The sequence below is a fragment of the Daldinia caldariorum genome, assembly GCF_022478825.1.
Source record: "Daldinia caldariorum strain CBS 122874 unplaced genomic scaffold F4812scaffold_6, whole genome shotgun sequence".
Lineage (NCBI taxonomy): Eukaryota > Fungi > Ascomycota > Sordariomycetes > Xylariales > Hypoxylaceae > Daldinia > Daldinia caldariorum.
The window spans coordinates 215,611-231,821 of record NW_025953042.1 but is presented as its reverse complement, the minus strand read 5'-3'; the positions used below and the strand labels follow the sequence as shown (position 1 = coordinate 231,821).

The window sequence follows — 16,211 nt, the reverse complement described above, 5'->3', positions numbered from 1 at the left end:
AATTCGATTCCTCTAGTGTGATAGGAGGTCGACTTTGAGCTTAGCTTGGACACCTTAGGTATCTAACCAACGAAAGGGTAGTGATATAGCATGTGGAAATCTAGTGTTTTCCCCTTTACTCGCTAATGAAGAGAGATATATACCTTCTGCATAGTTGGATGTTTTCTTCTCTTATCAAGCTGTTTATGGAAACTGGTTGCGGTAGAGGGGCTTTAATGCTTTTTTCATCTTTGTATCTTGGCAAAATAATTGATTAAGAGTTAGCATGCTCCTATGTTAGGTCCTGAGGTAATACATTGAGTTTGGTGTTGGGCCTTTATTAAACTTAATAATGTGTCGTTTTTAGAAGTATGTTGTCTCAGACATCAGATGGGTGTCTTTCTTTGACAGGGGGATGAAGATACCTAAATCAGCCACGCAGCCACACGACGGTGTTGATCTCTTCAACTGATGTCCCCTTGCATGTGGAAGCTAAGCCACAGCCGTCACAGCATGTGCGTCTAGATCGAGCAATGAATCGGAGCTACACTGTTGAGTTTCTCACCGATTGATTAATAATTTGGGTAATTATAACCCGGAGACTTTCTCAGTAATTGTAGATTCTCGTAATACTAATTGCACCGTCAGACCGAGAGGGGCAGCGCATTTATATACCTTAGTACTTGGTAGGTAGATACCCAAGTACCTAAGTAGCTCGGGGTACCGAATGATCCGCTTGGCCAATCAGAATTAGAAAAGTAACCCCAGTCGCGTCATCTCTAGTTACTTCTATGAGGTACATGGTAGGTATGGGCAGTTACGAGTGGCTTTGGAACTTCGATAGGTGGCATTAACCGTTTGTTGAGTACATTTCACTCGACATTTCTCTTGACACTTCTATCTCGACATTTTTCCTAAGAAGCAAATCCTCAAATTGCGAGACTTATAACTACCACACATTGAAATGATGGGCACTTGAAATCAATCCTCAATCCTCTCCCATCCCCAATCATATTTTGCATTTCCTTAATTAATCCCTTCCCAGCAATTGCAATTGTCATCATGCGCGTTCTTTGGTACGCAGGGGTAAGCTTAAATACAAAATACCTTATACAACCTCTGTGAATCCCTTTATATCGTCCTCTTGTGCCGCCGGGGAGCTTCAAGCTAACACAATGCTTTGCGCAGACATCGACCGCCCTTGCGGCTGGCGTTGTCGCCTACGCATTCAACCAACGGGCTAACTTCTACTCTGCTATGGTTTATCTGTCGCAAAATAATTTGAGTCTTATGGTATGTTTTATGGTACACCTCACCATCCTAGATAACTTTCGCCACCCCACCGAATTACCTCTGACCCTCTGTTGTTCCATCATAGATACTTATAAACCTTGTTCTCCTGGTATATGGTTCCTTCGTCTGGGGCCTTCAGCGACTATGCTTCGGTCCTCTTCGACCGGTCGAGATCGAGCAGCTTTACGAGAAAGCCTGGTTCGCCGTAACCGAGACCTGCCTCGCTATGACTATCTTTCGGGAAGAAGTTGGTGCTTGGTTCCTCGTTATGTTCACCGCTCTGGTTACTGGAAAAGTTTGGGAATGGATAGGCGAAGGCCGTGTCGAAGTCTTGGAACAGCAACCTCCGGTAAACCCGCGCCTCTTCCACACGAGACTCAGCGTATCTCTCCTGTTTAGCGTCGTATATGATATCTGGCTATTCACTTACACCATAAATGCCGTTATTCAACAAGCCCGACCGAATATGATGGTCATGTTCCTATTCGAATTCGCCATATTAACTGCCTGTTCGTTCCGCACTGCCCTCCGATATGTCCTGTCGCTGGTCGAGGCCGATATAGTGAGGAAACAGACCAAGCAGAGGTTAGAAGAACGGCGCCGACAAGTCCGAGAGCAGCGCGCTGATATCATGAGACGTCGCGAATCCGGTGATCCCGCGGAGGTGGAAGCTGCAGAGCAGGAAGAATTACCTAGCGAGGAGGACATCGACGAGACGGATATTGATGTACCAGGATGGGAGTCTAAGGGGCAGTGGATTTTGAGTCTGGATCTGTTTACCGGTAAGCAACCAAACCTAATTCATATATTATCATTATTATCTAACTAGTCAAATAGATTTCGTCAAGCTCGGGATTTATTCCGCTTTCTTTGCCATCCTGATGATGTTTTATGGGCTGCCTATTCACATTTTGAGGGACTTATTCATGACAGCCCGCTCATTTGTGAGCCAGCTCAGACTCTTGATTAAGTACCGAAAAGCTGTCAAGAATATGACCAAGTACCCTGATGCCACTGAAGAAGAGCTGGCGCGCGAGAATACCTGCATTATCTGCAGAGAAGACATGAGACCGTGGGATCCGTCTGCCATTGGTGCAGTGGAGCGGTTTCGCCCAAAAAGGCTTCCATGCGGCCACATCTTGCACTTTGGGTGCCTTAAGAGCTGGATGGAAAGACAACAAGTATGCCCAACATGTCGACGCCCAGTTACTATTGAGGATACTTCACCTAATGACGGCGCTGCTCCCGGTGGCCAGGCTAATGCTCCAGGTCAGCCGGCACCAGGGAACAGAGCCGCAAATGCCGGTCAGCCGGCGCAAGCTCGTCCTGGAGGTAATATGAGGGTATTCCAGTTCGGTCCTATTCGATTGGGTTTCGCTCAGGGCAACGCCCAGAATATCCATGAAATGGCTCAACGCCTTCGTATGCCCCTGAATGGTGCCAACATTCCTCGAGTACCTACACCAACCGCCCCAGTACCTTCTAGCGCAGCCCATACAAGCAACGCCAATAGCATTGCAGAAATACAGGCACAGCTACATGATGTTTGGAATCGAATACAAATAGAGATGCAAGCCTTACAGGCGAGCCAAGCTGAATTACACACCCTGTATGCTCTAACAGCAGAGCTAACCCGTCTTCGTCTGGCGCAACAAGAGCCTCAGCCTGCACCGACAACTCAACCCGGACACCCCGGCATCAGCGTTCAATTTGCCTCTGACCACGCGGCTGCACCACAAACCCCTTTTGCACCTTTTCAAGTCATGCCACAGTTTCCCTCGTTTCCGGGCCTTTCGCCTCGAGTGGCGACTCCGACGATAACCAGACATGGAGGCGTATCTTATTCAACTGCCATCCCTGCTGGGAGCTCAGAACTACCTGAAGGAGTTACCATACCCCCGGGATGGTCACTACTGCCTCTTCAGCGCCTTGACGGCCAACTACCTAACCACCAAGCTGATGCCGCCGGTCAGCAGTCACCAACACCTGACACAGCGAATCTTAATACCACTGCTACTGCTATTACTGGCGACTCTCTTGCGCGAAATCTTGAGACACATAATAGGCCTACGGGAGAACAGCCATCTGGGGCTACTTCACAGCCACAGAGAGAGCCTACCATAGTAGCTGCGCCTACCCCGGTAGTGCCTAACTGGGGTGGTGCCGCACAACTGTATGGAAACGGCGGGGTTGGTGGTCCAGTCTCTACAAATGAGCCTCAAACTAGAATAGGGGAAGCTTCAACGTCAGAGAGCGAACGTCGTAATTCAGGTGATGAACAAGAAAAGTCAAACAGCAGTGAAACCAAAGGAAAGGCAAGAGCGGTTACGGTTGAGGACGCTGACGATACGGAGGGTGCGGATGATGAGTAAAGCGAAATGCTTTTTCTTCAGTCTGCATTCTCGACTTTGTATTCACACGAAAATTGCATCAGGGCAAGGCGTTGGTGGCGTTGGAATTTCGTGTCCCTATTTCAACACGCCTGATCGATTGAGGATCCGGCACGATAGAACTTATACCATGAGTTAGTGGAGCGGTATTCTATCCATGTTAGAAATATTTGTATGTTTCAGCGTCTCTGGTTTGGAGAACGAGAGATAAATAAACTCCGCTGTACTTGAGATGATAGGAAATCGAAGGGCTTACCGCCTTGAAAGAAAATAATAAAAATAAAAATGCCCAGGTTTACCACCTATGAAAATTTGGCAATACTTAATGCGCTTCGTTGTCTGAGGCTTGGTCATTGCTTGTTTGTAGCTACCTCTCGGCTCTGTACACCCATAGGTAATTGAGAGTGTTGATCCCTGCGAAAGACGAGTCGACGTGGTCGTTTATATCGTCTTGGAGTTGGCAAGATGCTTTATCTCTTATGCAACATTATATTATGAGTGGTCACTATAACCAGTAAGGCCTGTTCACGGTTCAGGTGTGCGTTCCATCATAAGCAGACGCGTGTGTAAGAGTTGTATTAGACTTCTTACCTCTTACATCTAAAAATCAAATACCCCAAGTTAGATTAGTCCCAGTACATCCCAATCTTGCCCTATCGCGATACTGTTGGAATCAAAAATCTTCTTCTAACCACATCTCACTTTTTCTATTCTCCTAGCTAGACCCAGCTGCGTATTCAGTTCTTACCGACGCCATGTTCGCCTACGCGTACTTCCTGACGAAAGGCAGCGGGGAGAACGTCGCCTCGTACGGTTAGGAGAATCCAAAACCTAATTGATATGAGGGTGGCAACAGCTAGTAGCGCGGCTTACTTAGTCCGTTGCTTTCGGATGATATTACTCCTCCTTATTCTTATGAGGTACCCAAGGTTGGGAAAGACTCACTCTCACAGCTGCCCGCATCCAATGAGAGGCGAATAGCGTGGCGTAACTTGTCTGAACTTACTATGCCTCAGAATTTAATTGACTCAAGGACCACTAGGCCAGTCACGAGAGAATCCGTCTGAAGATATATCAAAGAACGCAGGGAATAGAGCTTGGGGGGGAAGTTACTGATAGGACCAGTCTAATCGTTCGAGCGACAAATTAAAGACTGCGGCTCAGACACACACGGATATGTTGAATTATCGGAACCGGCATAAGACTGAACTGGCAAAATCATCGACTAGCTTGATTTGGGGATTTTGCGGCGCAGAGATATGTGGAAATTATCGCTGAGTCTAATAAACCATTGCCATATACCCCCTATCGTATCTTAACACCAAGCTCATAACGGTTGTCTAATCGTGGTCAGGAAAAGCTTACATAGAAGTCTTGGCTAATCCCGGTAGAGATTCATAACTCCATAATGAGTGATAAATTGAATGTTTTGAAAGCGAATCTCCATAATATTCGACCAAGTGTTAATTGCGAACGAGCATCTTTCCTGTCCCGGGAGTTAAAGCAGAATAGGGGTAACCTTGGAGGCATAGTTTACGAATCAACAACCGCTAATAAGTATGCGTGAACCTTAGTATGCAGTCTATTTACTTCCTACCTGGCGAGCACGTGGGAATAAGAAACAGTCATCGCCTCGGGATTGCGGCGAAATCTCGCAAATCAAAATACTAAGTCGGTGGGTTAGATATTAGTAGGTAGTCATCTCATCTTACCCAACCCATTATCGAACCAGGTTTTCGAATCAACAGGAACTTAGGTGCAATACTAATCTAGAGTCTAGACAGACTGTTTCTTATGCCAGAGTAAGCCGTACATTAAGTAATATCAACTCTTATGCTCTCAAATCTTATCATGGGTAGCAAAGCAAATCTTTTTCATCCCACGCACGTCTTATATAAAGAAAGTAGCGTAGGTAAGGAGGGGCTCTGCTAGCTGCTAGTGCTCACGTTAACCATCGACCCAGCAGCCCGGTACGCCCGAAGGAGAAAAGAAAAAGGCAGCTTATCCAACCCACGTGTGTTCGTTCCGCTTAGCATGTAGGATGACGGTAATAAAGCGGTCAACGGTCAAGGGATCCATCCGATAACCCAAACTGAAAGAACTCGCCTCGTCTATCTAGGTGTCTTGGGGGCGCATCCCGCTGCGAGAGCACTGGTTGGCGGGTCGTCTGGTCGACTGGTCGACTACCTATCTGCTTTAGGAACGCAGCCTTACTAACCTTACCTTACCAAGCATGCCATGCTGACGCCGAGCCCAACCCTGCTGTGGCCCTGCTGTTCTCCTAGTTCTAGACTAGATAGTTATAGGCTACTCAGTAAATACGTTTATCGCCTACGTACCTAAGGTGGATTACTCGAGTACACACCAAAGCACAGTCGTGTGACAACCAAGCAATCCCCTTCCATGCATACATGCGTCGGAGAAATAATACATCGTCCACATAAACTCGCAGGCTCGTAGGGCTGCATGGGGCACAGTACAGCCTACCTGGTACCGAGTAAGGGAACGCGAGGTAAAGTTGACGCTAGCCTAGCCCCGTCTACCTACCTCATATCTGTTCCTCTGCTACTATGTATGTTAGGGTATGAGGTAAGGTAGGTATGTAAGTAACACCCACCACCCTTCCTCCCACCTGAGCACTACCTTAGGTAAACATGTCATCCTCGGAAGCGTTTCGGTCCGGGCAGAGGGCAGACAACGCGCCGCGCCGCGTCTCGTGTAATCCGAGTCGGCCCGGGCAGCCACTCTCTCGGCTGTATCAGCTGGTCTACCTGTAACAGGTACCTAGGTACCTGCATAGAACAACGCGAGTTGATGCTTAAGTCTGTCTAGACGAGCGTGTGAGATGACAGGTAAGGTACCTACCTAGATAGCCCTTACGGCAACGTTGGTAAGTAAATAGGTAGATACCTATGTATCAAGTTACCAACCCAACCAAGCACATCCCCCTTGCCTGATTCGCTATGCCGTAATACGGCGGCGAGGTGTGCCAGTGGCGAGATATTGACTGGGCTACCAAACTACAGCCATATTACTCGTTCGTAGTGGGTGTGGCCGATAACCCATAGGATTGGCGCTGATTTGCGTTGCAGCGTGCGTAAGCGAGAGGGAGCAGATCCCTGGTTTCGCCTCATATCTGTCTACATACGGTTATGACTCCGCAAGTCGTGGGAGGCATCTCTGCTTTCAACCCCATACTTCGAGTAGTTATCAGAGTGTCGCTCGGTATGCTACAGATTTCATAGCATTGCTTAAGGTATATACAAGTTAAGGGAAAAGAAGAGACGATAGTTGCGATAATGTGAAGATTAAATTTACTATCCGGTTGAACACCCCCATAGGATTTTGTTGCCCCAAGTATCCTCCAAATCCAACAAAGAAACCCGCGGTGCCTAAGTATGCTAGAGATGCTCAATCCGACCCATATGCAGATTGAATATAATGACAAGAATAAGGAAAACCCAAAAAGTATAAGGGGGGAAGGCCACCAAACGCCGCCCATATGCAATGTATGCTGATATCCAAGTGTAAACACTATATGCAATTAATCCTTGACCGGCAGCACGAACCGGACCTTCTTCTGTGGCTTTGCAGCCGGTATATCTATTGGACGCGCCTTCTCGTCGTCCGTGAGGTCTTCGACGCTAAAGCCCATCTCGCTCATTGTTTCCTTCTCTGGTTCCTCTTCTATAGAATAAACATCGGGGCTTGGTTCGCGCCATGAATGTCGTCTTTGAAGCGTTTGACAAGGCGATCTTCCCCGCAGAGAACGACGCGGGGGTGCGAAGCGTTTTACAGGACGTTTAGGTGAACCAACATGAAATGAAACGGGTGATAATAAAGACTCTGTGGTCTGAGATGTTACGGTGGAAGGAGGCCTTGTCCGATCGAAGAACTTTTCGAAGTTAAATGGTAGAGACGTATGACCGTGAGGATGAAAACGGATATAATCTTCGTCATCATCATCGTCATCGTCCAAAACTGCACAGTCTGCCATCTTGTCCTTGGGCTTGTACTTCCTTAGTCCATCAAGGGTAGAAGGGGAAACAGTGCGGATGATCTCCCGAGGCTTATTTGCATCCTCAATCCCCGCGTCAAACTCGAAATCAAATTCGAGGTCTTCTTCTTTCGGAGTCGGTGGTGTAAGGAAATACAACATGGGATTCTCATTAGACCACTGAGCATCAAGCTCGTCATCGTCTGTTGAGTTGTTATCGTCTTCCAACGACGGGGGGAAACGGCTGGGACTCGACGGCCAAGACGGCTCCGCCTGCCCACGCATAGACGTGCTAGTAGGTAAAAAAGGCATGGTAGTTAATTCGTTGGAGACGAGACTCGGGATAAGGGGATTAGGAAAAAGACACCGGATTCCGCAGTGTGACCATTACCAGAAATTTAGATCGATAACTTGAGAGAAATGGAATAAAAAGCCTTATTGTAACCTTAACGAAGGTCGCCGGACTCAAGCCGGCTCAGCTAGATTTATCTCGGAGGTGAGAATTGAAACCAGCCAACCACCCCAAGAGAAAAGCTGACGAGTCGTTAAATATAAGTAGAACGAAAAGCCAAGTGTAGAAAACCGAGAAAGCCGCGTAATATATAGTACCACTAGGCAGAAGGTGTCAAGGAATATGTTAGTCACCGGTCAATTTGAAGAGGTTGCCTTGTGAGTGGGTGGACTGGAGAAGGTGGTGGTCATGCCTGAGGTTCCCGACTGGGAAAGGTAACCCTTTGGGAACCTGGCAGAGCTCGTGAGCGGACGCGCTATCCTGCAATGAATCACTTAGACTAAGTGCTTAGCCGTGGGAGGCTCAGACAAAAGCGAAGTTCAAGCTGATTTCCGCATAGAGCATCACGCGTCTGAGATGGTGTGTGGATTTGATTTCAAGACTGAGTCGGTGGGTGGGGGTCACCAACAATGATAGAGCATAAGCCGGCTTTCTAAGACATCGAGGCCACCAACTCGAGTTCGGCCAGATGGGCATCTGACAATGCGATATATGAAAATTAGCCGAAACAACCGCAATTCAATTGCGTCCGTATGCTGTAATTGCAACGCTTTGAGGTTTGTGCCCTTGTGATTTGATAATGCCAGAATTTGATCGAATTGACTTGCGTTCGAATCGGTAAATACGTATGCATCGTACCTTGCATGAAGCTCGAATGCGGCACAAGCTCTTGAAGAGCACGAGTTTTCTTGATGTCATAAATGTTACCTTGGTGATTGCTGACCTGAGTTGCTATTCGAGTTGCTATTCGAGTTGCTATTTCAAAGAGAAATCGGGTTACGCGATGTCGTACCGGAGATTTGCAGCATGACCATTGTAACCATTACCTGTAACTTACAATAACAACTCCGGAGAGACGAAGCTGAAGATAGCGCTTACAAGGGATAACTTGCCGTCCATCTATGCGCTCGGCTGCTAAATGTGTGCGAAATGTGATGAGCCCTAATTATTGAACGTCCAAGATGCTGTGTGATACGCTATTCGCCCGGCGCCCGGCGACCTAAGTGCGTACACCACCACCACCACCTTTGACTCCAAGGGATATTCGTAGGAGGGGTGACTACTTCTTGGTTTGGAGTAGCGCTAATACCCCAACACGAAAGTGGCGCTGATATTCCTACCTAGGTACTCTAGAAACGGTATCAGATGACGAGATTTATCAACCAGAAGAGGGGAAATTGTCTTGATTACGGTAGCAGCGTGGTCGCAAAATACACAACCTTGATAGCGTTAGATACAACCCCGGGCGATACCGGGAAAAAGCCACTGGTAGTCACCTTCCTCTTGGTCGTGCCTTGATAAGGATTCACGGAAATACTCTTCCTTCACCTATTTCAAGATGGGTTGATGTTGACGATTGACGATAAGGATAGTTGAGATTAGCGTATGAGAGAGTCCAACTTTTTGATAGCTTCAACTAGGATATTTAGTTTGTAAGCTAACACAACTAATTTAGCCTTGGTGCGATTTGAATCTGTCTTTGCTAGTGCAGGATCGCCCCGAAAGTTCCATGAGAACCTGTGTTTTATGACCTTTGGGTCTTTTTAACACTTGCCCATGTGGTCTCAAGTACGAGCCAATATATGTACCTAACCTAGGTAGGTAGAAAAACTTGACTCCACCGTGGGTCGTGACGTCACCGAAGATCCTATCGAGAGGTAAGTAGAAAAACTAAGAAGGAAGAAAAGAGAGAGAGAAGCTGAGAACTTCTAATTGAGTTGAAGCGAGTAGCAACATCAAGACAAAACTTGTGGAACAATGCGTATAGAATTGTTAGCTGCAAGTCCCTGCAGATCATCTCTTGACATGCATATCGTAGATGGTCGGTGGCACATCAAGGAGGGATGCAAATTCAGATTACCCTAAAGCTTCGGCATGACTAGCGATAAGTTCTTTAGATTTCGATTGTTGGTAGGGCTGAAAAGTTGGAATTGCGAGATTGAGCTGACAGGCGGGTCAACGGCAAATGGGGAACAAATGAGAAAGAAAATGGGGCTCAGGCAGTCAGGGTCCGTGTGGCTTGAACTCTGTGATCTGTGCCCAGTGGCTTCAATTAATTATTTATTCTATACATATGTATCACGTGTACCCCCTAGCTAAGTCTTCAAGTTATTTTTATGTATTAATAACCTTTTTGAGGCTCACGACTATATTTAGACACTTCTTATTCAGCTTCTACTTCGTAGTACACTAGATCATAAGCTTTGCGATGTTCTATTCTGACGCAGACATTAAATTCTCCGTCTTATCATTAAGTACGTTTAGAGATCTCTAAGCTTGCCAGCAACTTCTCAGCATCAAGCAAAAGTCGTGCTGATACAGCACCCTACCAAAATGTATTTAAATTAAATACAATAAATTTCCCTGAGGTACCGCCTGTATGAACATAAGCGCATTCGCCACTTCGTATGTGGCCATCTACTGCAGATACCTAACCCACCATAGTTATATGATCATATTTCTAGACTCATCACATTCTTCACTGACGTCTGACGTACCTTGTTAGATCTCACCATATGTGAGGATGGACGACCACAAGAATACCGTATGCTCATCGAAAAAGGCTGCCGTCTTACATCTCGTGCTCGACTGTGGATTTAACTCGCAGGGTGTGTTTAAGGAAGACAGCAGCCCAAAATTTTCGTCTTGATATTGACGCTACGATGAACCAACCATGGTAATGGCACTGCAACAAGGCTGATGACCGTTATCGGGCATCCTATGCAAGGTCATGTATGGCCAATGCGGATATGTGTCGATGCCCATCGGTGAATTGGAGCCTTATTATGCTGCTCGGAGAGTTTTATCTTAATGACGTCCTCAGTTTCATTGACTGTAGACCCAAGTTCAGGCTCCCGATTATTGGGGCGCTGCCTGGGGTGATCCTGGTACGCAACTGGGAGACAGTATACGTGTCCCAAATCTATTCCTCGCAGAGGAAACGAAGACCCGTCCTTTTACCCTCAATTCTTACCGACGAAGGCTTATGGGATATAGAGGGATTGTTAGAGATGCAGTTGTAGGTCATCAGCTGATTACCTTGCCGAAGTACCCGATTGCGACGTTTGCATCTTCTAATTTTTTTTTTCGCTTTGGCCAGGTAGTTCCTATGAGAGGCCCTAACGTAGGGGTCGTGCCATAAGGCGTGCAGTCAAAGTTTCGAATCTGTTGCCTAGAATTGGACCGTGGTAGACCTAGGATATCTCGTTATTCTTGTATTGATCATGACGTACATAATTCGAACATTCGATGTCAGGAACGTCGCTTCTCGCCCCGGTGCAGGTACTGGTTAGCTGATGTCCCTACTTCTGACGTGGGAGCCGTAGGCACTGCTGTCTAGAGCCAATTACTCCGATTCGATAGTCTCCTTCGCCAGCTTTGTCCGAATTACCCAAGGCAATTGGCATCTACGACCTGTCTCGTCCTGACTGTCAGCATCGGGATTTCGGGTTTGGCAACCAGATGCCGAATCATCTCTGCCCTGAAGTGCGAAGTGTTGCTAGTTGCGAATCGTCGTTGAAAACCTGGGCGTGCCCTTACTTTATGCCGCCGAATTCAACCACCCTTTGCTGACGATCTGTGGTTACCAACTGCGTTGCCATTCAGATAGTTGGGCAAGGCTGCTTTTGAAATATCCGATCTAATATATACGAAGCCGACAGTTCAAATGGTATCCAGGTTGTCCAACGCATATTCTCCGAAGAAGCTGAGAAGCCGATCCAAAGATCGTGGCAGTAAACCTACGAGTTGTACCCGTAGTTTCATTTAGTATTAGCAACACCGGCTTTTAGACGCTATGTTTGATGCGGTCTGTCCGGCGTCAGGTTCGAAGTTGTTTATTATTTTAGTGCTGAGGCGTGGCAGTGAGCTTGTACAACGTTTGGTTGACATGTGTTCGTTCTTTTGCGGCTTTCTTTGAGCCTTGGTCATGAAATACGATAACTCCCATCGGCTCACATTGAGCAACACACCTGCGTCGTATCGGGATATTTAAGATTAGTCTGAAATGGGTATCTCTGTGGCGTTTCCCGCCCTGATATTCTTGAGCTGTGACGCGAGAAAGCTTACCAGTAATAAGGGCGGTGAGAATCCCAGTGACTCCCGATTGGGGAAGAATTTCCATCAGCCCAATCATACTCATTCGGTTGCCAAAGACCCTTACTGGGCAGGCTGGCAGGCTGGGCAGGCGACCTGAACGTTGTCGTGGATATCTTGCTGGTACATATTACCAATCATGTGCGAGAGGGTCGACGAATACAATTCCAGATTCTCACCGAAAAAAAATAAAGTCGTATTCCTGGTTGGATCATACAGTTCTCAGTTGTGTAAACACGTTCCTACCAGTTCCTAAACTAGGTACGCACCGTATTATAGAACATCGCGCGTGAGCCTCGTACTATTAACTATATCACATTTTTAACTCTCCGCATCTCATTTGCTAAACTGTACTAGGCAGCAAAGAATATTTGATGATCTAACTTTTGTTGGCATTTAGCCTAAGCCTAGACAACTCTAGTCGATGAGAGGATCCTACACCTACCCGTATACATCGACAGTAGAGGCTGTGATGCTGCATCTAGAACCTTGCACTTGCGTCATGCTTTGTTGTATCGGTTATGCATCTACAGGTACTTTCGTGGCTAGTGGTGGCAGCATCTTGTATCGAGCCAAGAGGGCCATGGCCGCTACAATACATGCATCAGGAGCATAGAATATGGAGAGGAAAGTGACTCATAGCGTGTATGCTACGTGATGCCTTCGTGATATCGTGATATCGTGATAGCACGACCTACGTCTGTTAGATATGGTGGAGGGCCTGGAGGGCCCATTGTTTTTGATAGCTGTTATCTGTTCTGGGGTAAAAATGAGGGGTTTCCCATGGAAAAACTGCTCACGAGATCGTGACCAAGCCCTCCTACGGCGTAGAACTTTCGTTTAAAGCGTACCACAGTGAATGAATACGGTATTTGACTTTATATAAGTGGCTGAACTCCACAGTACAAGTATCTAATGCTGATAGAACTTGGTCTAGGTAGGTGGATGACATGTGTCGTTGGCACCGTCTCAGACGGAGGGATGTTCACGAAGACAGAGGTCCAGAATGTATTGAGAATCTATCTGGAACCAATCAATTTGCATGTACCGGATGGACTTGAATTTTTTTGCCCCTTCTTCGCCTTGATATGAGAAGATCGACGTTTACACTAGAAGATATCATCTACCAGGGGCAGGACATGGCTCCGGGACTGCCCGTTTTCGATAGCTGTGAATGGCAGTTGATAATGACAGGCCTATCGATCATATATCCGTATCAACATAAGTCCTAGAGATGGTTTCTTATAGGCCTCTTATAGGAATACTTAATTCTGTATTGACCATTCTCGCCACACAGAACTATATGAGTCTACTTGTCCGATTAAATGTACCAATCGTCAACATACCGGCTAGGTACCTGCTCTTAGGCACATATGCCACTAAGAATTGTTATAAAAATGTGTGGTGCAGCAAACCAAGTAGTAACTCGGCGATAAGATCTCTCAGTTCCTGGGTAAGGGCCATTGATGCTGGGGACATTAGGTCGGGATCTATCATCTAGCCTTAAGAGCCCAGCAGGTTTGAATTTTATGCTCGATGGCGTAATGCTATCTTGATTTGGAAATGTCGCATTAATAGTATACGTCCGAAGTCAAGAGACTACTATGTACTTACATGCGCTTACCTTACCTTCGGGCTACTACAATGAGGTTTGAATGTACCAAACAGCAGAGAGACATGGGAGAGGACAAGAATGTACACGATGACCCAGATACCGTGACCTGAAAAATAGATACATTGTAATGGTTCGACCTACACATGAAGGTTAGTCCTGTAGGAAATTGATACTGGCTTCTTAACTTATGCAATGCATCCTGCATCCCGCATACTGTGATCGGGTCAGTCCAATGGCATGTTTAATTTTTCGGCCCTTCAGAGTCGGAATGGCAGCGATGGTACGTTGTCGCGTTGGCATCCCCCGTCTCTGCCTGCACCTTTCTACTACCTCTCTGTTTCTTTGCTGTCTGCCTGCTAGCAAATAGCATTGCACGAAATGCACGAAACAGGTGCTCGTCGTAATCGCCATCGTTTTCACTGTTCGTTGTCTCAGAAAGGCCGGTCCTTCCCGCCTGTTGCTTATTTCCAGACTAGCGTTGAAAGAACGATATACGAATAGGTAGTAGTAGTAAAGCAAACTGGGAATAGTTCAATACGGAGACAATTCAAAGGCTAAGTTGGAGAAGAGGAAAAAAAAAGGCCTACCCACCAATCTGCCTACCTTTTTTTTCTCGCATTTTCCGGCGGCCCTATTGGTACCCAAAAGCGCGAGTTATGCAATCGGGCATTAAACTCGACACCCGATTAGACGGAGTAACACTACCACGTCCTACCTTTGCCAGTGGAACTCCTTGCTCTCGCTGCCGTTTTCACCTTCAAGTCGGACGTCGTTTTCTATTTTGATTCCCTTCGCACGGGCTTTTAATTCCAATTACCGCCCACTAACACCCCTAACGTCGCCACTGGTCCAGTTGCAACGTCGATCTGGGGATAGTTACAACCAACGAAAAAAGCCATTGGGAAATAATTTGATCTACACTCCTAGGATTCATTGGGTAGATTGGCGACATTGATTACTAGTACCAATCGAACCCTACAAGTCCCCCTACAAGGGAACTTTACAGGTCGGCAACGACATTCGGCGCGAATTATAAGCGTTTGCAAGAAAACAAGACGGCCGGGGAAATTGACCCAGATTAACAGACAGGGTGGCGCATCTTGCCTCCTCAAGACTTATTATAAAAAGTCTTGTATAAGAGAAGGAACGGTGTTCATTGGCTCGACAAGGCGGCACATCAATGGACCACTATCGTTCAGGAACATCTTGATCGAGAGATATTTTTGTGGGATATCTGCCGCCTTGCGGGACTTTGACCCACCGTTGGGTACCGCTGCCGTCTTATTTTTTTTTTGGCTGGGAATGTTGAAAAACTCCAAGGATTCCAAACTCCATAGTTGGCTAGAGGCCTTCCTTCAGACGAAAATCCCCAAGGGTGTGGCTTTGCGTTGCGCAACAAGCTGCCAAGCTTAATCTGACTTTCCATTTTCTGCAAGCAATTAACAAGAGAAAAAAAAAGTGTCGAGACTTTGTGGAAAATAAACGAGGGGGAAAAAAGAAAGAAAAGGAAAAGTTGACCATCCCCCCCTCTCCCCCTGTCTTTTGGCTATCGATATTACCGTATCGATAAAAAAAAGTCGCAACGGCGTGCCCCTCGTTACTTGTTTCTCAAAGAGACAACGGCCTTCCCTGTTGGATCCCACGGTGTTCGGTACCACCTTAAACTACGAGCCTGACCAAAAAAGACTTACCAAGACTTACACATACTGGACATACGACATATTACCAGTGCACCAATACTTTCCTTTTTTCATCTCCCGTTCCTTTGTCGTCGTCATCTTTTTTTCTCATCTCTCTAGATTTTCTCAGCTACTTGTGGAATAGTGGAGAGATAGAGAAGAAGAAAAAGAGGAAGAGAGAAAAAAAAAAAAAAGGGAAACACCTATCTGTAAATTGGTCGGTACAGGTGGTGTGGCTTTGCTCTCTCTTCTATTTTACCTACTCCGTGTTTCTCCACATTACATACCTACATTAGGTACACACATATATCTGTAGACTGCAGATATCCACCTGCCGACTTTCAGCGTACATACCTGTACTACATACAGTATAATACGTGTACGTGTTGTATTGTCTGTATAAGACAGTACCTACCCACGCAACTCAAACTCACAGCCAATAGCTTAAGCAAGCCTAAGTTGCGTGCAAAAAGAAAGACAGGGCAGTCGCTGCTCAGGTGGTTACATGTACCTACTTGCATAACGAAGTACTCGCCCAAAAAGACGACGGCCCCCCTTAAGTACTTACGAGTTTCTCCTCATCAACCCGGCAACACCCTTCCACTTTTCCGTTTTGCTCATGCAGCATCCCCGATTCTTCTTCACCTTCCAA

The 16,211-nt window shown here is 46.5% G+C and overlaps 2 protein-coding genes across 2 annotated transcripts; one reads left to right on the top strand and one right to left on the bottom strand.

Moving 5' to 3' along the window:
* The first annotated feature begins 796 nt into the window (after positions 1-796).
* Positions 797-4,188, top strand: F4812DRAFT_339109 (uncharacterized protein). The gene is made up of 4 exons (XM_047931627.1): positions 797-1,065; positions 1,168-1,284; positions 1,358-2,054; positions 2,110-4,188. Exons 1-4 carry the CDS (start codon positions 1,042-1,044, stop codon positions 3,642-3,644), a joined length of 2,373 nt encoding a protein of 790 aa, XP_047790981.1. The 5' UTR covers positions 797-1,041; the 3' UTR covers positions 3,645-4,188.
* Positions 4,189-6,782: 2,594 nt separating this feature from the next.
* Positions 6,783-8,385, bottom strand: F4812DRAFT_338711 (uncharacterized protein). Its single transcript, XM_047931625.1, has one exon. It carries the CDS (start codon positions 7,969-7,971, stop codon positions 7,207-7,209), a length of 765 nt encoding a protein of 254 aa, XP_047790980.1. The 5' UTR covers positions 7,972-8,385; the 3' UTR covers positions 6,783-7,206.
* Between the last annotated feature and the right edge of the window lie 7,826 nt (positions 8,386-16,211).